This window comes from Oncorhynchus kisutch, unplaced genomic scaffold (genome assembly GCF_002021735.2).
Source record: "Oncorhynchus kisutch isolate 150728-3 unplaced genomic scaffold, Okis_V2 Okis06b-Okis10b_hom, whole genome shotgun sequence".
In the NCBI taxonomy this organism is placed as follows: domain Eukaryota; kingdom Metazoa; phylum Chordata; class Actinopteri; order Salmoniformes; family Salmonidae; genus Oncorhynchus; species Oncorhynchus kisutch.
Genome location: NW_022261983.1, coordinates 4,966,176 through 4,989,253, shown reverse-complemented (window position 1 = coordinate 4,989,253; position 23,078 = coordinate 4,966,176). Strand labels below are relative to the sequence as shown.

The following is a 23,078-nucleotide window of genomic DNA, read 5'->3' as shown; positions in this document are numbered from 1 at the left end:
CTGGGGGGGATTGTGGTTTTGGAATGGCAGCAGGGAGAGGATGAGTGCGAATGTACCATTTTAGATTACAGGTGTCAAACTCATCCTGTGGAGGGCTGACTGTCTGCAGGTTTTCGCTCCTCCCTTGTACTTGATTGATGAGTTAAGCTTACTAATTACTAAAGAACTCCCCTCACTTGGTTGTCTAGGGCTTAATTGAAAGGAATAAACAAAAACCTGCAGACAATAGGCCCTCCATGGAATGAGTTTGACACCCCTGCATTAGATGGTGAATGCTCTTAGGATAAGAGCTCGCTATAGGGCAGGGGTGCTTAACTGACCCTATGAGGTCCAGAGCCTGCTGGTTTTCTGTTCTACCTTATCATTAATTGCACACACCCAGTGACCCAGGTCTAAATCAGTCCCTGATGGGATAAAAACGCAGAGGAAGTGGCTTTGAAGTCCAGAGTTAAGTTTGAGGGCTTTTCTTCTAATCACAATTGTTGGGTGTATTATAAGCTTATAATACACCACATTAATCGTAATTCAAACTGTCTTTGATATAACCAAGTTATTATAAGCTTCATTGGTCAAAATACAGAGTAGTAGATCATATGTAGGAATGAATGAGTTTTATTAATGCCACGGGCATGTCCCAATTCAATCTGTTTAGCGTTGGACTCTACTGCAAGTAGGGTAGTGTTGAAAAATACAATTTAATGGACGGTGCACCGTGCTGCCTTTGTTGACAACATGACTGAGCGGCTCAGATTACTGATTGATTTGAGATGGCGCGCCTCCCTCCCCGCTTTCGCCCGATTATGATTCAACCTGAGCCAGCGTAATACAACTCCCTCTTGGAGCTGCTGCCCTCCAGTGGCTGACGTGGGATATTTTTTTTTAGGAAAAGCTCCTGCGTGTTTGCCATTGGTTTCTTTTAGAGACTTGTTGTGCCGTTATACGTATTTTCTAATGGTGTTTAAAATTAGTTTTTTTTCTGGCTAAGAGAAATGTGTTAATCAAAAATATTATTCGTATTTATTTTTAAACCGGAAGTACGAAGATACGTTTTTCCTTGACAACCAGCGACGCGTTCTTAGCAACTGCTTCAGAATGGCAAAAATAATTGGTGCTAAGAAATCATTGTGGCAACAAGTCTGTGAAGGTAAGGTATGCTTCGCTTGAGAGTTAATTGTAAATACCGGTATGCATGTTGTCGACTAAAATATAAATAAAAATGGCGTTTTCATTGTTGTGTGCAACCAGAATATGAGTCGGAGCAGCCCAGTCCACCCAGCGCTGCTTGGACAGACAGTGGTTCAGTGAGCACTCATGTCTCCCAGTACAGCGCCAGCAAGCACTCTCCTGTCTTCTATGGTCTCATGGCAGCTAAGGTAAGGCAGACAACAATAATTGCACTTCAGTAAATAAATTCAAATTCAACAATTCATTTGTAAAAAGAAAACGATATGTTTGTCTACATGGTGCTGTATGGCTTTCTAGGTTGCTGTGGATGATGATCCTGTGAAGCATGTTGACCCTCTACTGAGCCACCCTGCCCTTGCTGGATACTCTGCCTTGGACAAACCTCCATCCTCCTGTCACAGACAGCCTCTGACCACACACCCTGCATCCACTCCCCAGCTCTATCAACGTGAGTTTCAAACCACTTAAAACTGTAGCTTCTTTGTATGTGCTAAACATAGTATTGCCTCTGCCAAGAGGTCTTGACGTTTATGGCACAGGAAGTAGACTAGTGTCCTGTAGACTCAGTGTTTCTGGTGTAAGACCCGATACTGCTTTCCCCCCTCAATCGCTACACAGAATCTATGCTTTTATCAGGAACAATACTTTCCTGTTTAATTAGCTCTCTAAGCACAGTAGAGGATAATAATGTTTCAAGTCTGTCTTGATTCTACTCCCCAATAATAGTACCAAAACAGTGTTTTAGGCTACAGTTGGAGTGAAATGTCCCTTTGCATGGCAGAAAGGCCACTCTTACCCCACTTGTGTTGATCCATTCCCATGTCTGCCCCAGGCCCAATCACCCAGTTCCTGGAGGGGTCCGTGTTCCCAGTGCTACTGCCTGGACTGGAGGCCATGCTGAGAGAGGCCCAGAGACAACACTGCCTGGATGTACTGGCACTAGGCCTATATCACACGATAACACTAACATGATATAATGGCAATTTACTAGATATCAATGTGGCCCTGCAGAACACTACAGACCACCAAACTAGAATCCACTACAGCATTTTAATAGTTTGCTTCTCCTGACTGTACTACATAAACAACTCTGAATTATAGAGTGACAGGATGTATGATCACCTCTTCTGAAATATTGTCTCTAACATGAATCCCGACACCCAAAACTAGTACTAGGACTTATTTAATACGACTTCAAGCACTGATTATACTATGATAATGATGATTATACTGTAGCCTACTTCTGTAGAGCTCTGCAGATTATTACACTACAGTAACACTGTCATCCTTTTACCTGTTTAAGAGGAAAAGAACAGCATTCAACGCTTGTGACTTCCTAACTGAGTGGCTGTACAAGTAAGACTGCCTGCATGCCCCCTTTGCTCTCTTCCATTCTCAGTTGATTTAGTAAAAATCTTTGACAATGTCTGAACTTTCTGCCACCTCTTTATCTTCTGAGTGCTAAGCCATTGCTTTTACCACAAAAAAAAAAGTCTCTCTAAAAATGGATTGGTGTTACGCAACTATGACTGTAGTTTGTCTTTGTGTGAAACTAAGCTTAATATTCTGTCTGCTACGGTCTGTTCCAAAGCCTTTTCTTCTCTCTCACTGCAGTCGGAACCCCCGCCGGCAGGGACAGGCCCCTGTGGACTTCCATGAGATCCCATTTGTCAAGGACTGGCTCAGGATACAGTGAGTTGCAGGAGACTTAATAAAGTGTATACGCAAACATAACACAGAGCAAGAAAGTCATCTCAGAAATCACACAGAATATGTATGCATGTACACACACACACACACACACACACACACACACACACACACACACACACACACACACACACACACACACACACACACACAGTGACACAAACTTGCACCTTAGGCTGATGCTGCCCTTATGAACAGAGGTGACTCACACGCTGCCCTCTCCTCTCTCCATCCCCTCCTCTCTTCTCCCTCCCTCTCCCAGTCCCAGGCCTCCCATCCCTCTCTCCCTACTGCTGTCAGACCAGCACGCTGCTGTTCTCATCCAGTCCTTCTGGCGGGGCTATACTGTGAGTGTTGTTGACAGTAAATTAAAGGTCACTGTTATTTTAGATGAGAAATATTCTTGTACCATTTTAAAGGGTGTCATTGCACGGTGTGTAAAGGGTTAAATGCTCCACTGTCCCCTATTTTGCTGTGTGTTTGTTAGTGTGTAGCGTGCATGCTTATGTGTTTTTTAATTTATTTTTTATTAATTTATTTAACCAGGTAGGCTAGTTGAGAACAAGTTCTCATTTACAACTGCGACCTGGCCAAGATAAAGCATAGCAGTGTGAACAGACAACACAGAGTTACACATGGAGTAAACAATTAACAAGTCAATAACACAGTAGGAAAAAAAAGAGAGTCTATATACATTGTGTGCAAAAGGCATGAGGAGGTAGGCGAATAATTACAATTTTGCAGATTAACACTGGAGTGATAAATGATCATGTACAGGTAGAGATATTGGTGTGCAAAAGAGCAGAAAAGTAAATAAATATAAACCGAATGGGGATGAGGTCGGTAAAATTGGGTGGGCTATTTACCGATAGACTATGTACAGCTGCAGCGATCGGTTAGCTGCTCAGATAGCAGATGTTTGAAGTTGAGGTAGATAAAAGTCTCCAACTTCAGCGATTTTTGCAATTTGTTCCAGTCACAGGCAGCAGAGAACTGGAACGAAAGGCGGCCAAATGAGGTGTTGGCTTTAGGGATGATCGGTGAGATACACCTGCTGGAGCGCGTGCTACGGGTGGGTGTTGCCATCGTGACCAGTGAACTGAGATAAGGCGGAGCTTTACCTAGCATGGACTTGTAGATGACCTGGAGCCAGTGGGTCTGGCGACAAATATGTAGCCAGGGCCAGCCGACTAGAGCATACAGGTCGCAGTGGTGGGTGGTATAAGGTGCTTTAGTGACAAAACGGATGGCACTGTGATAAACTGCATCCAATTTGCTGAGTAGAGTATTGGAAGCTATTTTGTAGATGACATCGCCGAAGTCGAGGATCGGTAGGATAGTCAGTTTTACTAGGGTAAGTTTGGCGGTGTGAGTGAAGGAGGCTTTGTTGAGGAATAGAAAGCCGACTCTAGATTTGATTTTAGATTGGAGATGTTTGATATGAGTCTGGCAGGAGAGTTTACAGTCTAGCCAGACACCTAGGTACTTATCGATGTCCACATATTCTAGGTCGGAAACATCCAGGGTGGTGATGCTAGTCGGGCGTGCGGGTGCAGGCAGGGAACGGTTGAAAAGCATGCATTTGGTTTTACTAGCGTTTAAGAGCAGTTGGAGGCCACGGAAGGAGTGTTGTATGTTCTTTTACGTGCATGCATGTGTGTGTATTATAGTGTTGTGGCGTGTGCATTTTCAGGAGCTGGCCAGTGACCCCATATGAAACAAATATATTGTGTAATCCCATTATTTTCTGGCTACAACGTGATTATGTCATCAGTGATGCACTGCCTAATTCCTTCCTGTGTGGGTGTTCTTGAGCGCTCTGTTCTGGATAAATATAGACACTAATTGCTGTAAGTCGCTCTGGTTAAGAGTGTCTCATAAATGACAAAAATTTTAAACTCACACACACCCATAGACACACTTCTAATCAGACAAGTCTCTGTCTCGTCTATCTACTAGACACTGTTGTTGTCTGTTTATGATGTAACTACAAATGACCCCTTTTTTACACACAAACACCAAAACAAAACTCATCCCTGCGACTCTGTGACAGCGTAGAAAAATCCAGCCAAAAATCTCCTCATTGTCAGTGTAAACAATTAAGGATCGACGATGCCAGCTGTGGTTTAGATCTGTCATGTCCAAACAGGCTCTGCTCGAGTGGGCTTGAAGAAGCACTGGGGTGGGCAGAGTAGAGCATGCAGAGCGTGTCCACGTGTCCCTGTGTCCTGATCTGCCAGTGTGGCCAGAGGTAGGCAGTATTGGATCTCTTGTGTTATCTCGCACTGTAATTGGTTGTAATCCCTCTCCTCAACAGGGGGTGGCGGTAGTGAGCCTGTCCTCATTGACTCCCTGTGTTTATCCTGCTCTGCTCTGACTGAGGTGAGGTTCAATAGGGCGAGGGATAGCACAGCAGACTCTCCCCACTAGAAGTTTAGGGAGGGAGTGGAGAGAGACGGCTTGGAAGGCTCTGCTAAAAGGCTTTTTCAGGGATGATTAGGGAGGAAGTGAAGAAGAGGAACACTGTTAGTGCTGTTTTATGGGCTTGGGCCAGCCCAGAACTGGGTCCGAGGGGCCAGCCCAGAACTGGGTCCGAGGGGCCAGCCCAGAACTGGGTCCGAGGGGCCAGCCCAGAACTGGGTCCGAGGGGCTGGCTGTTTGATGTACAGCCATGTTTGTGTCTGTGGATAATGGGGATCTGGGACTAGATCTTAACTAGGGCGTAGTGGTTAACCCTCCCAACTCACATACAGGGCCTTCGGAAAGTATTCAGACTCCTTGACTTTTTCCACATTTTGTTACGTAACAGCCTTTTTCTAAAATCTACACACAATACCCCATAATGACAAAGCGAAAACAGGTTTTTAGTAAACATAAATACCTTATTTATATAAGTATTCAGACTCTTTGCTATGAGACTCGAAATTTTCCATTGATCATCCTTGAGATGTTTCTACAACTTGGAGTCCACTTGTAGTAAATTAAATTGATTGTACATAATTTGGAAAGACACACACCTGTCTATATAAGGTCCCACAGTTGACAGCATGTCAGAGCAAAAACCAAGCCATGAGGTTGAAGGAATTGTCCGTAGAGCTTCGAGACGGGATTGTGTCAAGGCAGCATTGAAGGTCCCCAAGAACACAGTGGCCTCCATCATTCTTAAATGGAAGAAGTTTGAAACCCCCAAGACTCTTCCTAGAGCTGGCCGCCTAGCCAAACTGAGCAATCGGGGGAGAAGGGCCTTGGTCGGGGAGGTGACCAAGAACTTGATGGTCAATGACAGAGCTCTAGAGTTCCTCTGTGGAGATGGGAGAACCTTCCAGAAGGACAACCATTTCTGCAGGACTCCACCAATCAGGGCTTTATGCTAGAGTGGCCAGATGGAAGCCACTCCTCAGTAAAAGGCACATGACAGCCAGCTTGGAGTTTGTCAAAGGGCACCTAAAGACTCTCAGACCATGAGAAACAAGATTCTCTGGTCTTATGAAACCAAGATTGAACTCTTTGGCCTTAGTGTGTGTGTGTGTGTGTGTGTGTGTGTGTGTGTGTGTGTGTGTGTGTGTGTGTGTGTGTGTGTGTGTGTGTGTGTGTGTGTGTGTGTGTGTGTGTGTGTGTGTGTGTGTGTGTGTGTGTGTGTGTGTGTGTGTGTGTGTGTGTGTGTGTGGCTCAGCGGGGTGGAAACAGTGTATGTGAAGCTTTTCAGCAGACGTCAATAATATTCTCACCTCTAGCCCTTTATCCATCATACTCATCCTAATACTTCCTCTCTCATTCAATCCCCCTTACACCATACTCTCCTGTTCCTCACTCCCTTCCTCTGACTATCTCTCTCTTCCTCTCTCATTCAATCCCCCTTACACCATACTCTCCTGTTCCTCACTCCCTTCCTCTGACTATCTCTCTCTTCCTCTCTCATTCAATCCCCCTTACACCATACTCTCCTGTTCCTCACTCCCTTCCTCTGACTATCTCTCTCTTCCTCTCTCATTCAATCGCCCTTACACCATACTCTCCTGTTCCTCACTCCCTTCCTCTGACTATCTCTCTCTTCCTCTCTCATTCAATCCCCCTTACACATACTCTCCTGTTCCTCACTCCCTTCCTCTGACTATCTCTCTCTTCCTCTCTCATTCAATCCCCCTTACACCATACTCTCCTGTTCCTCACTCCCTTCCTCTGACTATCTCTCTCTTCCTCTCTCATTCAATCCCCCTTACACCATACTCTCCTGTTCCTCACTCCCTTCCTCTGACTATCTCTCTCTTCCTCTCTCATTCAATCCCCCTTACACCATACTCTCCTGTTCCTCACTCCCTTCCTCTGACTATCTCTCTCTTCCTCTCTCATTCAATCCCCCTTACACCATACTCTCCTGTTCCTCACTCCCTTCCTCTCACTATCTCTCTCTTCCTCTCTCATTCAATCCCCCTTACACCATACTCTCCTGTTCCTCACTCCCTTCCTCTGACTATCTCTCTCTTCCTCTCTCATTCAATCGCCCTTACACCATACTCTCCTGTTCCTCACTCCCTTCCTCTGACTATCTCTCTCTTCCTCTCTCATTCAATCCCCCTTACACATACTCTCCTGTTCCTCACTCCCTTCCTCTGACTATATCTCTCTTTCTCTGCCTCACCCCTCTCTCTTACTATCTCTCTCTTTCTCTCTCACTCACTTGGCTGAGTTATGTAACCTGCTTGACGCAGCGTTGACTGCAGAGGAGGGGTGTGCGGGTGCGTGTGTACGTGCATTTGTGTGTACCCCTCCCTCCCTCACCTCTTTCATTGACAATATGTGTAGTTGTTACCAAGGATGAATGGTCGGCATCAGAAACACACGTTGATGCCACATAGCAGCCAGTATATCACACAGCAGCCAGTATATCACACAGCAGCCAGTATATCACACAGCAGCCAGTATATCACACAGCAGCCAGTATATCACACAACAGCCAGTATGTCACACAGCAGCCAGCATATCACACAGCAGCCAGTATGTCACACAGCAGCCAGTATGTCACACAGCAGCCAGTATATCACACAGCAGCCAGTATATCACACAAAAGCCAGTATGTCACACAGCAGCCAGCATATCACACAGCAGCCAGTATATCACACAGCAGCCAGTATATCACACAGCAGCCAGTATATCACACAGCAGCCAGTATATCACACAGCAGCCAGTATATCACACAGCAGCCAGTATATCACACAGCACCCAGTCAGACAATGTTCTTGTCTCTCTGAGTAGCACAGGGAGATGCTAGGCTGAACACTAGAAAGAGAGATGCTACGACACAACATGTTATGTAATATACTTAGCTAACACACCGTAGCCATAGCCCAGCTAGCCATAATCCTCCATCCTTTAACTCCTGCTAGGCACAGTGCAGTACAGTACTGGAGGTACACTTCAAAGTGTAAACTCCTCTTTTCACAGTCCCCAAATCCAGAACAAATTCAAGACAGTGTACAGTATTATATAGAGCCATTATTGCATGGAAATCCGTTCCATCTCATATTGTTCAGATAAACAGCAAACCTGGTTTCAAAAAACAGATAAAGCAACACCTCACGGCACAAGGCCTCTCCCCTATTGGACCTAGATAGTTTGTGTGTATGTTATTGACCTGTAGGCTACGTGGTGCCTTTAAAACATGTTTGATGTAGCTCTGTCCTTGAGCTGTATTCTGTAATGTTTCCTGTTTAGTGTGGACCCCAGGAAGAATAGTTGCTGCTTTCGCAACAGCTAATGGGGATGTTCATTAGGCACCAAACAGAACAAAAAGGGACTGAAACAGGGAAGGACTACCTGCACTCACCCAATAAGAAAAGCTTCCCTTTCAAAATGTTTTGCTATGGTTTGCCCTAATGAATATCACCCTGCTCTCACCATCCGGAAGCCTTAGCCAGCAGATGCACTTACATAAGCCCACCACAATGCTCAGTGGAGGCTGCTGAGGGTAGGACGGCTCATAATAATGTCTGGAATGGATTCATTGGAATGGTATCAACCATATGGAAGCCATGTCCTCCCTTCAGCAGCCTCCACTGACAGAGATACACGACATAAACCCACCAGAGAGATATACTACATAAACCCACCATAGAGATATACTACATAAACCCACCAGAGAGATATATTACATAAACCCACCACAGAGATATATTACATAAACCCACCAGAGAGATATACTACATAAACCCACCACAGAGATATACTACATAAACCCACCACAGAGATATACCACATAAACCCACCACAGAGATATATTACATAAACCCACCACAGAGATATACTACATAAACCCACCAGAGAGATATATTACATAAACCCACCACAGAGATATATTACATAAACCCACCAGAGAGATATACTACATAAACCCACCACAGAGATATACTACATAAACCCACCACAGAGATATACCACATAAACCCACCACAGAGATATATTACATAAACCCACCACAGAGATATACTACATAAACCCACCACAGAGATATATTACATAAACCCACCACAGAGATATATTACATAAACCCACCACAGAGATATATTACATAAACCCACCACAGAGATATACTACATAAACCCACCACAGAGATATACCACATAAACCCACCACAGAGATATATTACATAAACCCACCACAGAGATATACTACATAAACCCACCACAGACCACTCAAGGCATTGCAATGGTGAGTTAAACAGTATTGTGGTCAAAGGAGACCAGTAATAAATAGCTTTCCAATTAAACAGTCAATGGGGCTCAGTAGTGTGGCCATGCAGAGAAAGAGAGGGCTTTTATGGTCATAGATAGACGCCTCTAGGGTTCTGCTCCGTAGAGCCTACCCCACTCTCAGAGATTTACAGGCACGGACTCAGTACCTAGCCCAGTCCAGCCCAGGACATCTCATAGCCCAGCACAGCAGAGCTTAGTCCTAGCCTACCCCATTCCAGTCCATAGTCAGTCTAGCTTATAGCCTAGCCTACCCCAGTCCATAGTCAGTGTAGCCTATAGCCTAGCCTAGTAGTTTAGCTTTGTCTAGCCTATAGCCTAGCCTACCCCAGCCCAGTCCATAGTCAGTGTAGCCTATAGCCTAGCCTAGTAGTTTAGCTTTGTCTAGCCTATAGCCTAGCCTACCCCAGCCCAGTCCATAGTCAGTGTAGCCTATAGCCTAGCCTAGTAGTTTAGCTTTGTCTAGCCTATAGCCTAGCCTACCCCAGCCCAGTCCATAGTCAGTGTAGCCTATAGCCTAGCCTAGTAGTTTAGCTTTGTCTAGCCTATAGCCTAGCCTACCCCAGCCCAGTCCATAGTCAGTGTAGCCTATAGCCTAGCCTAGTAGTTTAGCTTTGTCTAGCCTATAGCCTAGCCTACCCCAGCCCAGTCCATAGTCAGTGTAGCCTATAGCCTAGCCTAGTAGTTTAGCTTTGTCTAGCCTATAGCCTAGCCTACCCCAACCCAGTCCATAGTTATCTACTTCTCTCTGTACTTAGATTGTGAGTAGCTAGGTACTGCTGTGCCCTATACTTACTTTGCCAGAGCTCTACAGTGCGACCATTTTACTGGCATATGCGCCTAAATATTTTGCTGTGCGACCTGGAATTTTTATTGAAGAGCACCAGTGTGTCTAGAAAAACATCACCCAGATAATTGTTGTACTGATCTGTACGGCAGCACCTGAGTGCCATGGAGAACACACTGAGCGCAGAATCATGACAAAGAAAACGTCTTGTTACCTCAAATATTTTGTTGTGTGCTCCTAACATTTTTTACTTGGTGCACACATGCTCCTTGTAAAAAGGGGCAGCATAGAGCCCTGTGTATGACTGTGGGGTGTAGGCTTGGGTGACCCCCAGTATTATCCCTGCATGCCCTGGCATGGCCTGGTAGTGGTGCCACCACTATCAGTGATACATTCACAGAGCTGTGGGGACATAGAAATAAAATCTGTAGAACAGACATCCCCATTCAAGTCAAGACTCCACACCTGTTCTAGCAAATAAATGTCTATGTGAGGCAAAGATGTTGGAGAGAGATTTTGCCCATAGAGAACTAGGTCTGTGATTCCAGATGAGTGATTGGAGGGATGTTAGTTGACTTGCATTAGACCAGTGAGCTAGTGAAAAGCTAATGGTAGACAAGCCATTATGAGGGGCGGACAATAAGAACACAAGGCCTGAGTTTGCCTAATAACCACAATGAACACTTCTCTAATCTGTGTCTAGCCATCCCTCCCTTTAAATGGCAATCCAAAGGGAGTGATAGTGTCTGCTTGCAGTACACCCTATAGGCTTATAGTACACACTACATAGGGAATAGGGTGCTGTTTGAGACACAGCCAGTGATGCAGTGAGGAACCACAAGGCACTTAGATGAACCCTGTGTGGCTCACAGGAAGTGCAGTACCCTGAGGCAGATCGTGGGTCTTCCTCCTCTCCATCCACCCCTACATTCCTCCATGACCCGGCTCTGCTGTAGATGAATCAAATCAAATCACATTTTATTTGTCACATGCACCGAATACAACAGGTGTAGACTTTACCGTGAAATGCTTACTTACAAGCCCTTCACCAACAATGCAGTTCAAGAAATATGGCTCAGAAAATATCTGCTAAATAAACGGAAGTAAAAAATTAGATAAAAAGTAACACAATAAGATGACATAACAATAAGGAGGCTATGTACAGGTGGTACCTGTACCGAGTCAATGTGGGGGGTACAGGTTAGTCGAGGTAATATGTACATGTACAGGGCCTTGCGAAAGTATTCGGCCCCCTTGAACTTTGCGACCTTTTGCCACATTTCAGGCTTCAAACATAAAGATATAAAACTGTATTTTTTTGTGAAGAATCAACAACAAGTGGGACACAATCATGAAGTGGAACGACATTTATTGGATATTTCAAACTTTTTTAACAAATCAAAAACTGAAAAATTGGGCGTGCAAAATAATTCAGCCCCCTTAAGTTAATACTTTGTAGCGCCACCTTTTGCTGCAATTACAGCTGTAAGTCGCTCGGGGTATGTCTCTATCAGTTTTGCACATCGAGAGACTGACATTTTTTCCCATTCCTCCTTGCAAAACAGCTCGAGCTCAGTGAGGTTGGATGGAGAGCATTTGTGAACAGCTGTTTTCAGTTCTTTCCACAGATTCTTTGACTTGGCCATTCTAACACCTGGATATGTTTATTTTTGAACCATTCCATTGTAGATTTTGCTTTATGTTTTGGATCATTGTCTTGTTGGAAGACAAATCTCCGTCCCAGTCTCAGGTCTTTTGCAGACTGGTTTTCTTCCAGAATGGTCCTGTATTTGGCTCCATCCATCTTCCCATCAATTTGAACCATCTTCCCTGTCCCTGCTGAAGAAAAGCAGGCCCAAACCATGATGCTGCCACCACCATGTTTGACAGTGGGGATGGTGTGTTCAGGGTGATGAGCTGTGTTGCTTTTACGCCAAACATAACGTTTTGCATTGTTGCCAAAAAGTTCAATTTTGGTTTCATCTGACCAGAGCACCTTCTTCCACATGTTTGGTGTGTCTCCCAGGTGGCTTGTGGCAAACTTTAAACAACACTTTTTATGGATATCTTTAAGAAATGGCTTTCTTCTTGCCACTCTTCCATAAAGGCCAGATTTGTGCAATATACGACTGATTGTTGTCCTATGGACAGAGTCTCCCACCTCAGCTGTAGATCTCTGCAGTTCATCCAGAGTGATCATGGGCCTCTTGACTGCATCTCTGATCAGTCTTCTCCTTGTATGAGCTGAAAGAGCTTAAACTTCTTCACAACAGTATCTCGGACCTGCCTGGTGTGTTCCTTGTTCTTCATGATGCTCTCTGCGCTTTTAACGGACCTCTGAGACTATCACAGTGCAGGTGCATTTATACGGAGACTTGATTACACACAGGTGGATTGTATTTATCATCATTAGTCATTTAGGTCAACATTGGATCATTCAGAGATCCTCACTGAACTTCTGGAGAGAGTTTGCTGCACTGAAAGTAAAGGGGCTGAATAATTTTGCAAGCCCAATTTTTCAGTTTTTGATTTGTTAAAAAAGTTTGAAATATCCAATAAATGTCGTTCCACTTCATGATTGTGTCCCACTTGTTGTTGATTCTTCACAAAAAAATACAGTTTTATATCTTTATGTTTGAAGCCTGAAATGTGGCAAAAGGTCGCAAAGTTCAAGGGGGCCGAATACTTTCGCAAGGCACTGTATGTAGGGGTAAAGTGACAATGCATAGCTAACTGACTATGCATAGTAGCAATGTAAAAACATATGTAACTAGTCCGGGTGGCCATTTGATTAATTGTTCAGCAGTCTTATGGCTTGGGAGTAGAAGCTGATCGGGAGCCTTTTGGACTTGGTACCATTTGCCATGCAGTAGCAGAGAAAACAGTCTATGACTTGGGTGACTGGAGTCTTTGACAATTTTTTGGGCTTTCCTCTGACACTGCCTATTATATAGGTCCTGGCTGGCAGGAAGCTTGGCCCCAGTGATGTATTGGGCCGTACGCACTACCCTCTGTAGCGCCTTACGGTCGGATGTCGAGCAGTTGTCATACCAGGCAATGATGCAACCGGTCAGGACACTCTCGATGGTGCAGCTGTAGGGGACCCATGCTAAATCTTTTCAGTCTCCTGAGGGGGAAAAGGTGTTGTCGTGCCCTCTTCACGACTGTCATGTTGTGTTTGGACCATGATAGTTTGTTGGTGATGTGGACACCAAGGAACTTGAAACTCTCAACCTGTTGATGTTAATGGGGGCCTGTTCGGCCCGCCTTTTCCTGTAGTCCGGGATCAGATCCTTTGTCTTGCTCATGTTGAGGGAGAGGTTGTTGTCCTTGCACCACACTGCCAGTTCTCTGACCTCCTCCTTATCGTTGTTGGTGATCAGGCCTACCACTGTCGTCGTCAGCAAACTTAATGATGGTGTTGGAGTCGTGCTTGGCCACACATGCGTGGGTCAACAGGGAGTACAGGAGGGGACTAAGCACGCAACCCTGAGGGGCCCCAGTGTTGAGGATCAGCGTGGCAGATGTGATGTTACCTACCCTTAACACGGGGGCAGCCCGTCAGGAAGTCCATGATCCAGTTGCAGAGGGAGGTGTTTAGTCCTTTAGCTTAGTGATGAACTTTGTGGGCATTATGACCAGCCTTTCAAAGCACTTCATGACTACTGATGTGTGTGCTACGGGGCGGTAGTCATTTAGGCAGGTTACCTTGGCATTCTTGGGCACAGGAACTATGGTGGTCTGCTTGAAACATGTTGGTAGTACAGACTGGGTCAGGGAGAGGTTGAACATGTCAGTGAAGACACTTTGCCAGTTGGTCTGGGCATGCTGTGAGTTCACACCCTGGTAATCCGTCTGCCCTGTGGCCTTGCGAATGTTGACCTAATGCCGGCTACGGAAAGCATGATCACACAGTCGTCCAGAACAGCTGGTGTTCTCATGCATGCTTCAGTGTTCAGGATGAAGTAAAGTCTCTGATCTCAGACTCTAATCCCCTTTCCTCTCTGCTTTATTCTTCTCCTCTCTTCTCCTCCCTTTTCTCCCACAGACTTGGTCAAGAGCTCTGCCTCAGCTAGACAACCTGACAGAGAGAATGACACTTGGAAGGCGCGTGTGTGTGTGTGTGTGTGTGTGTGTGTGTGTGTGTGTGTGTACATCTGCGTATCTTTGTGTCAGGTATTTATGTGGGTGTTTGTGGTTTTGCATGTGTTTTATGCTGTGCGTGTGTGTGTGTGTGCGTGTGAACAGGTTTTCTTGGGAAGACTTTGACTTGTAGTGAGGATGCCAGTGGGGATTAAGTTGGATGGGGTCTCACTGTGCGTTTGGTGCTGTGTGTGTGTGCACGCTGTCTCGCTCATTTATATAATCACGTTTGAAATGCCCATCCTTCACACATACCCAGGGGAGGGACAACTCACTCACGTGTTCAACTAAAATACACACAGACACACACATTCATCCTGACATGCACACCAAAGTACACAGTACACACATACTCAAAAGATTATTAGGAAAGGCTCACTAATGGTTTGACACACAAAAACACTCATCCGTATGTAATGAAACAGACACGTGTACAGACAGACATGATGCAGTGCTAAACTGAATCCATGATGCACTTCAGCCATAACAAACCTCATCCTGGTTAACTAGCTATCTGCACTGATTTAAACAGACACTCCCATCACCCATCCCCTTTCTTCCTCAAGTGCCATACCGACACACACACATGAACACGCACGCATGCGCACAAACAAGACAGACTGCCCCCCTCCTGACCCTCACCCCTCATTTCCATCTCTATGGTATCTCCCGTCAGCAGAGGGGGTTGTGCTGCGTTCTGACACCCACTGAATAAACCATGGATCCCCTACCCCCCACCCCCCTCCACCCCAATGCTATGGTATGGCCTTACGTAACAGACCCACTTTCACAGCCACACACTCACATTTAGACTGCAGCTAGCTACGACTAACCACTAACTAAGGCTATACTGGGGAGAGAGATAGAGGAGGGGAGAGACCGGGGGAGGGGAGGCTGAGGAACAGGAGAGAGATAGAGGAGGGGAGAGACCGGGGGAGGGGAGGCTGAGGAACAGGAGAGAGATGGAGGAGGGGAGAGACCGGGGGAGGGGAGGCTGAGGAACAGGAGAGAGATGGAGGAGGGGAGAGACCGGGGGAGGGGAGGCTGAGGAACATGAGAGAGATGAAGGAATGGGAGCAAGGGGTGGGAGGGTGAGAGGAGGCAAAGGAGTAGAGAGAGGGGAGGGTAGAGACCGGGGGGGGGGGGAGGCTGAGGAACAGGAGAGAGATAGAGGAGGGGAGAGACCGGGGGGAGGGGAGGCTGAGGAACAGGGGAGAGATGAAGGAGGGGAGAGACCGGGGGAGGGGAGGCTGAGGAACAGGAGAGAGATGGAGGGGAGAGACCGGGGGGAGGGGAGGCTGAGGAACAGGAGAGAGATGAAGGAATGGGAGCAAGGGGTGGGAGGGTGAGAGGAGGCAAAGGAGTAGAGAGAGGGGAGGGTAGAGAGAGTGAAAGGAGGGATGATGGGAGGAGGGGAGAGATATGTAAAAGGGACACACTGGGGAGAGGGAGGGGAGGGGGAGAGGGAGGAGGGGGGAGGGAGGAGAGGGAGGAGGGGGAGGAGAGGGGGGAGAGGGAGGAGAGGGAGATAGAAATGGGAGCAAGGGGGAAGGGTGAAATGCGGGAGGGAGAGACAAGAAGTGAGGTGGAGAAGAGAGAGGAAAGATGTGAGAGAGAGGAGGAGAGGAAGGAGAATGGTATAAAAGAAAAGGACAGATGGGAACAAGGAGAGGAGGTAAGAGAGTGGCAAACAGGAGTGTGTCTGGGATAGACAGACAGACAGACAGACAGACAGACAGAGTGATAGGATGAGATAGTAGAGCGAGAGATATTTAACTTTCCCCTCTGGAACAACATCAGTAGGAGGGGTGAGAGGAGAATGGAGAGCAGGAGAAAACGGGTGAAGAGGGACTCTGAGACATAAAGATCTAGTCAGAGTGTAGGAAAGAGGGGGGCTGGGAGACAGGAGGATTCAGGGACATGTTCTATTCAGCTACCCTGCGGCAGCTATTTGGAACCTCCATTGAAAGCGTTGAGGCCACACAGAAACACAGGGAAAGTCCTCGGAAAGGCTCCAGGAACAAACATGCTCTCTCAGTATTTTGGATTTAGTCCCACCATCCACATTATCATCTGCATTATTATCCACATGATCATCAACATACAATAGCTGAAAGACCTGGCACTGCCTTCAGTTTACTGCCAAACACCTTGTTTTATCAACATGGGAATCCGCATGAATGTTAGTACTGCTAAACTACCCATCCTATTGCCTGCAGCGTACAGTACACACACACACTGCTGTACGGTATTCTGGAGGAAGGAATCTTTGTGCCAGCCAGTGTGTTTCTCCTCCAGCTTCTCCAGATTAAAACACAGTAGGATTCTACCAGAGAGGATCTGGACCATCTAGAGGATACTGCCTGTTTTAGTTTGATTGACAATGTGGATTCAATCAAGGTCAAACACAAGAATAGTCATTACAACTGTTTCCGACCGTGTGTGTGTGTGCATGTGCGTGTGCATGTGTGTGTAGGTGCGGGCCCGTGCAGATGTGCAGGAGCTGCGCCAGTGGCAGAGGGAGCTTAGAGAGGATAACCGTGACATCACCAAAACAGTCCAAGAATTCTGGGCTCACCAGGAGAGCCGGGGTGAGTGAAAACACACACACACACAGAGGTAACTGACAAAATAATGGAAACAATTGAGTAAATCAGGTAGGGATGGGCACGCTTATTCAGATATTCAAATGTCCGAAAGTCAGAATTTTTTTGTCTATTTTAACAATGAAAAGTCTTTGTCTAAATGTAATTGTCTATGAGACAATGCTACACACAAGGATATGCCATGACATTTGACATTTTTAATTCAATAAAACTATCTTTTGAATGTAGTTTTTATGACATAAAGTACATACCATAGTAGCCTACACAGGTTTCACGTGTGTGTTATTGTCGGCCAATCAAAGTGTCTACACTCAGTGGCTCCGTGTGTAGTAAGCAACGTGGGAGATCTCTAATCAATGCAAAATGGAATTAAAATGACAGAATTGAGTTAGTTAAATGAGAAGGAGTAGGCTACAACTACCAGAAACCATCAGGTAAGCTGTTGTTTAATCTGAATGGAGTTGCTGCTGAGGAGAGAGCGAGAGAGAGGGAAGGAGAGGGAGAGAATGAGAGCAGGAGAAGGAGGGGGAAGAAATATGGGAAGTGAAGGAGACAGAAGAGAAAATGTCTGCAGGGTTCAGGATGTCTTTGTGACACAGAGGGAGGGGAGGGGGACTGCACACATCTTCAGAAAGAGATGGAGGCCGGAGAGAAGGAGAGAGAGAGTGAGGGAGATGAAAATGTCAGTGCGGGTGTGTGTGTGTGTTGGGGGCGCGGGGTAACATCAAATGACACTGTCTTCTGTAAGGATTATCTGTCTGCAATGTGTGTGTGTGTGTGTGTATGTATATATATATATAGTGTAGAGCAGCTGGGAATGTAGGCCCTATTCCAGAGAGAGAACCCTGAGCCCTTAATGGCTGACTGGCTGGCATTCCTGGGAGAACGACACAGCTCTGTCCTTGACAACACACACACACTTAAAAAATATGCACACACACAAACATAACCACATGCTCAATACATACAGAAGCACAGATTACAATGCACATACATGCACAGAATATCTCCGTCACATACATACAGGCAGATATGCTTAAACATACATACACACAGGCAGATATGCTTAAACATACATACACACAGGCAGATGTTTTAACAGCCCTGCACATAGCACGTCTACATTTTGTTTTAGAAACACACACACTCCACTCACACACACACACTGACACATCGATCTTTTCCACATGACCACCACATTGAGGCACACATTCCAAAACGACAAAGGCACACACACCACACACATCCAAATAGCTGTGGAGCAGCGAACATTCTTACACTTCCTGGTACACGACACTCCTGCTGCGTGAAGCGAGTGCTGACCTGACATTCCAGCAGGGGGCCTGGGAAGGCTGCGGGAGCACAGAAACACACCTGACCTTATGTTCTCAATGGAGATGGAGAGGGACCTCTCTATCTCTCAGCATCAGCACCTGTTGTCAATGGAGACCTCTCTCTACTCTCTACCTCTCAACAGCAGCACCTGGATACAGTATTCTCAATGGGGAGGTACTTCTCTCTATACCTGACTACTGTGTTGTCAATGCAGACCTCTCTACCTCTTCAACATAAGCACATGACTACTGCGTTCTCAATGGAGAGCCCTCTCTCAACATCAGCACCACAGCATTGTACAGTACTTGTGTGTGAGAGAGACAGAGAGATGCGTATAGAAAGATGGGAGGAAGGGGTAGATGGTAGAGACAGAGAGATGTGTATAGAAAGATGGGAGGAAGGGGTAGATGGTAGAGACAGAGAGATGCATATAGAAAGATGGGAGGAAGGGGTAGATGGTAGAGACAGAGAGAGACCTTGCTGGGCTGTTTTTGCTGAAGTTGCAGTTTGTTTGTTGTTTTTGGGTGAAATGAACCGAGAGCAGAGCAGCATACAGTGCAGAGTGACGGATGACACAAACCACAGGACCGAGAGAGGAGAGGGGGAGTGTGAGAGAGATGGAGAAGAGAGAAATTGAGATGGGAGAGAGAGAGGAAGAGCGAGACATGAAAGGAGAAAATAAATGGCAACTGTGTGATGCAGCTGGTGCCATGCTGATCTCATCTGACCCAGTACCATACCATACCCATTCACCATTACACACTTCACAGGCTGATCTCATCTGACCCAGTACCATACCATACCCATTCACCATTACACACTTCACAGGCTGATCTCATCTGACCCAGTACCATACCATACCCATTCACCATTACACACTTCACAGGCTGATCTCATCTGACCCAGTACCATACCATACCCATTCACCATTACACACTTCACAGGCTGATCTCATCTGACCCAGTACCATACCATACCCATTCACCATTACACACTTCACAGGCTGATCTCATCTGACCCAGTACCATACCCATTCACCATTACACACTTCACAGGCTGATCTCATCTGACCCAGTACCATACCATACCCATTCACCATTACACACTTCACAGGCTGATCTCATCTGACCCAGTACCATACCATACCCATTCACCATTACACACTTCACAGGCTGAAACACAAGCACTGGAAATGGCCTAAAAACATCACCAGCTGAAACATTTAATAACCTTGCCATTAAGGCTGTGACGGTCATGGAATTTTGGATGCGGGTTATTGGTCAGCCAAATGGCCGTGGTCACGTTCTAATCATTTGAATAGCATATGTTCTCCTCTACTCCGCTCCTGACTGCATGGGCTGCTGCTGCAGTGAGGGGGACTTTGCTACAACACCTTGCTTGTTTCAGCAAGGAGCAACAAAGTTTCATCACGTTGTAAAGAGTTCATGTTACCACGGAAATGGTTATGGTGGTTATGGAAATTACTTTAAAAACTTCACCGTCTGAAACATAAGCCCTAGAAATGACTTGGATTGAAACATTATCACTGGAAATTGACTTAAAGACATTCTGAAACATAAGCACTGGAAACAAGCAGGAAAAGGGGGTCTCGACAGGGTTCTCAGACATGGCCGCCACAGGTCAGGTCAGGTCAGGCCTGGAGGTCAAGCGTCAGCTGACAGGTGCAGAGCTCAGCACCACATTTATCTATCTCCTCGTGTCCTTGACCTCGTGTACCATGTGAGGAATGTATCTCTGATGACGGTTCAGTGAACACGACAACATAACAAAGCTAGCTATCCCATAGCTCGATAACTCCACAACAGTGTTGGGGTCAATTCCATTTAAATTCAGGATGTAAACTGATATTCCAATTCGAAATAAAACATTTTTCAATACTTTTTGGGGTAAAATTTTCATTTGCTTCCTGTTTACTTGATTGAATTGAAATTGAACCCAAACACCATCATTAACCAGTGTAAACATAGCAAACCATCATACACAACATTGTGTCTGTGACGTCTACAACACAAATTCATTTCTCTCTCTCTCTTTGTTTGAGTATTGTAACTGGTCAAATATAAAGAACTCAATTCTATTCAAGAAAGCTTTGCATCTATGATGTCACGTCTATTGTCTATTACTGAGGCTAACAACAGAACAGGCCTGGCAGCTGTCACCATGAGCTAGTCTACAAACCTCTGAATCGTGTGTGTTTGTGGATAAACTGTATGTTTGGTTTATTTCGTTTTATTCTTCCCTAGTGAGCTCGGCCCTCAATGACCTCAGGGGGGACTCCACCACCCCTCAGACCCCTCAGCCCGGCGGTGGGTACTCCAACTCAGACGTATCCATCCAGGTGGTCTCCCCCACCCCGCAAAGCACCGTGTTCCACACCCCCACCTCCCAGATGAGTCCTGAGAGCACCGAGTCGCTGACCCCCAGCCTGCAGGGAGTAGAGGACCTGACCAGGGAGGAGAGGACACTAACTGACTCATTGACCCTGCCCGAGGCTGCTGATGCTGCCGTCACTGCTTTAGCCACTGCTATGGATACCTTTTCCCCATCCTTAGGTAGCCACTGAAAGGCCATAGAGGCTGAGGCCATGTGTGTCCCAAATGGCACCCTATTCCCTATACCCAGAGCTGCCCAATCCTGGTCCTAGAGGGCTGAAATATAGTGGCTTGCAAAAGTATTCACCCCCTTGGCATTTTTCCTATTTTGTTGCCTTACAACCTGGAATTTAAATTCTAAAAAAAATTTTGGGGGGGGTTGTATCATTTGATTTACACAACATGCCTACCACTTTGAAGATGGAAAATATGTTTTTATTCTGAAACAAACAAGAAAAGACTAAAAAACTTGAGCGTGCATAACTATTCACCGCCCCCAAAGTCAATACTTTGTTGACCCGCCTTTTGCAGCAATTACAGCAGCAAGTCTCCTGGGGTATGTCTCTGTAAGCTTGGCACATCTAGCCACTGGCATTTTTCATATTCTTCAAGGCAAAACTGCTCCAGCTCCTTCAAGTTGGATGGGTTCCGCTGGTGCAATCTTTAAGTCATACCACAGATTCTCATTTGGATTGAGGTCTGGGCTTTGACTATGCACTTCCAAGACATTTAAATGTTTCCCCTTAAACCACTCAAGTGTTTCTTTAGCAGTATGCTTAGGGTCATTGTCCTGCTGGAAGGTGAACCTCTGTCCCAGTCTCAAATCTCTGGAAGACAAACAGGTTTCCCTCAAGAAATACTTTCTATTTGGCGCCATCCATCATTCCTTCAATTCTGACCAGTTTCCCTGCCGATGACTAACATCCCCACAGCATGATGCTGCCACTACCGTGCTTCACTGGATGGTGTACTCTGTGTGATGAGAGGTGTTGGGTTTGCACCAGACATAGCGTTTTCCTTGATGGCCAAAAAGCTACATTTGAGTCTCACCTGACCAGAGTATCTTCTTACATATGTTTGGAGAGTCTCCCACTTTTGGCGAATACCAAATGTGTTTACTTATTTTCTTCTTTAAGCAATGGCTTTTTTCTGGACATAAAGCTCTGCAGGCTTAAAGTGGTCCTATGGACAGATACTCCAATCTCCGCTGTGGAGCTCCTTTAGGGTTATTTATTTAACCAGGCAAGTCAGTTAAGAACAAATTCTTATTTTCAATGATGGCCTAGGAACAGTGGGTTAACTGCCTGTTCAGGGGCAGAACGACAGATTTGTACCTTGTCAGCTCGGGGGTTTGAACTTGCAGCCTTCCGGTTACTAGTCCAACGCTCTAACCACTAGGCTACCCTGCCGCCCCGTTATCTTTGGTCTCTTTGTTGCCTCTCTGATTAATGCCCTCCTTGCCTGGTCCGTGAGTTTTGGTGGCCCTCTCTTGGCAGGTTTGTTGTGGTGCCATATTCTTTCTTTTTTATATATAAGGGATCCATGGGATGTTCAAAGTTTTGGATAGTTTTTATAACCCAACCCTGATCTGTACATCTCCACAACTTTGTCCCTGGCCTGTTTTGGAGAGCTCCTTGGTGTTCATGGTGTCTCTTGCTTGGTGGTGCCCCTTGCTTAGTGGTGTTGCAGACTCTGGGGCCTTTCAGAACAGAACATATACTGAGATCATGTGACAGATCATGTGACACTTAGATTGCACACAGGTGGACTTTATTTACCTAAATATGTGACTTCTGAAGGTAATTGGTTGCACCAGATCATATTTAGGGGCTTCAAAGCGAAGGGGTGAATACATATGCACGCACCACTTTTCCCTTTTTGATTTTTTGAAACCATTTTTTTTTTTCACTTCACCAATTCTGACTATATTGTGTATGTCCATTACATGAAATACAAATAAAAATACATTTAAATTACAGGTTGTAATGCAACAAAATAGGAAAAATGCCAAGGGGGATGAATACTTTTGCAAGGCACTGTACTTCTGGTTTTCATCCCCTCTTTCTAATCAGGGACTAATTCAGACCTGAGACACCAGGTGTGTGCAACAAACTACCAGGTAGAAACTAAAACCAGAAATGTTTTGTGTTCCAGGATTGGGCCTTCCCTATAT

General features: G+C 45.8%; 1 protein-coding gene across 1 annotated transcript; it reads left to right on the top strand.

Annotated features, from left to right (window-relative positions):
- The first annotated feature begins 96 nt into the window (after positions 1–96).
- iqck (IQ motif containing K) lies at positions 97–21,260 on the top strand. Its single transcript, XM_031813890.1, has 9 exons — positions 97–1,144; positions 1,246–1,373; positions 1,483–1,633; positions 2,018–2,115; positions 2,489–2,541; positions 2,800–2,877; positions 3,158–3,242; positions 17,048–17,162; positions 20,777–21,260. Exons 1-9 carry the CDS (start codon positions 1,093–1,095, stop codon positions 21,094–21,096), a joined length of 1,080 nt encoding a protein of 359 aa, XP_031669750.1. The 5' UTR covers positions 97–1,092; the 3' UTR covers positions 21,097–21,260.
- Positions 21,261–23,078: the final 1,818 nt, after the last annotated feature.

Excerpts from the sequence above, each read along its gene's own strand:
- iqck (XM_031813890.1), top strand. The coding sequence starts at position 1,093 with ATGGCAAAAATAATTGGTGCTAAGAAATCATTGTGGCAACAAGTCTGT. Across the intron at positions 1,374-1,482 it reads ATGGTCTCATGGCAGCTAAG|GTTGCTGTGGATGATGATCC; the intron begins GTAAGGCAGACA and ends ATGGCTTTCTAG. Across the intron at positions 2,116-2,488 it reads AGAGACAACACTGCCTGGAT|AGGAAAAGAACAGCATTCAA; the intron begins GTACTGGCACTA and ends TACCTGTTTAAG.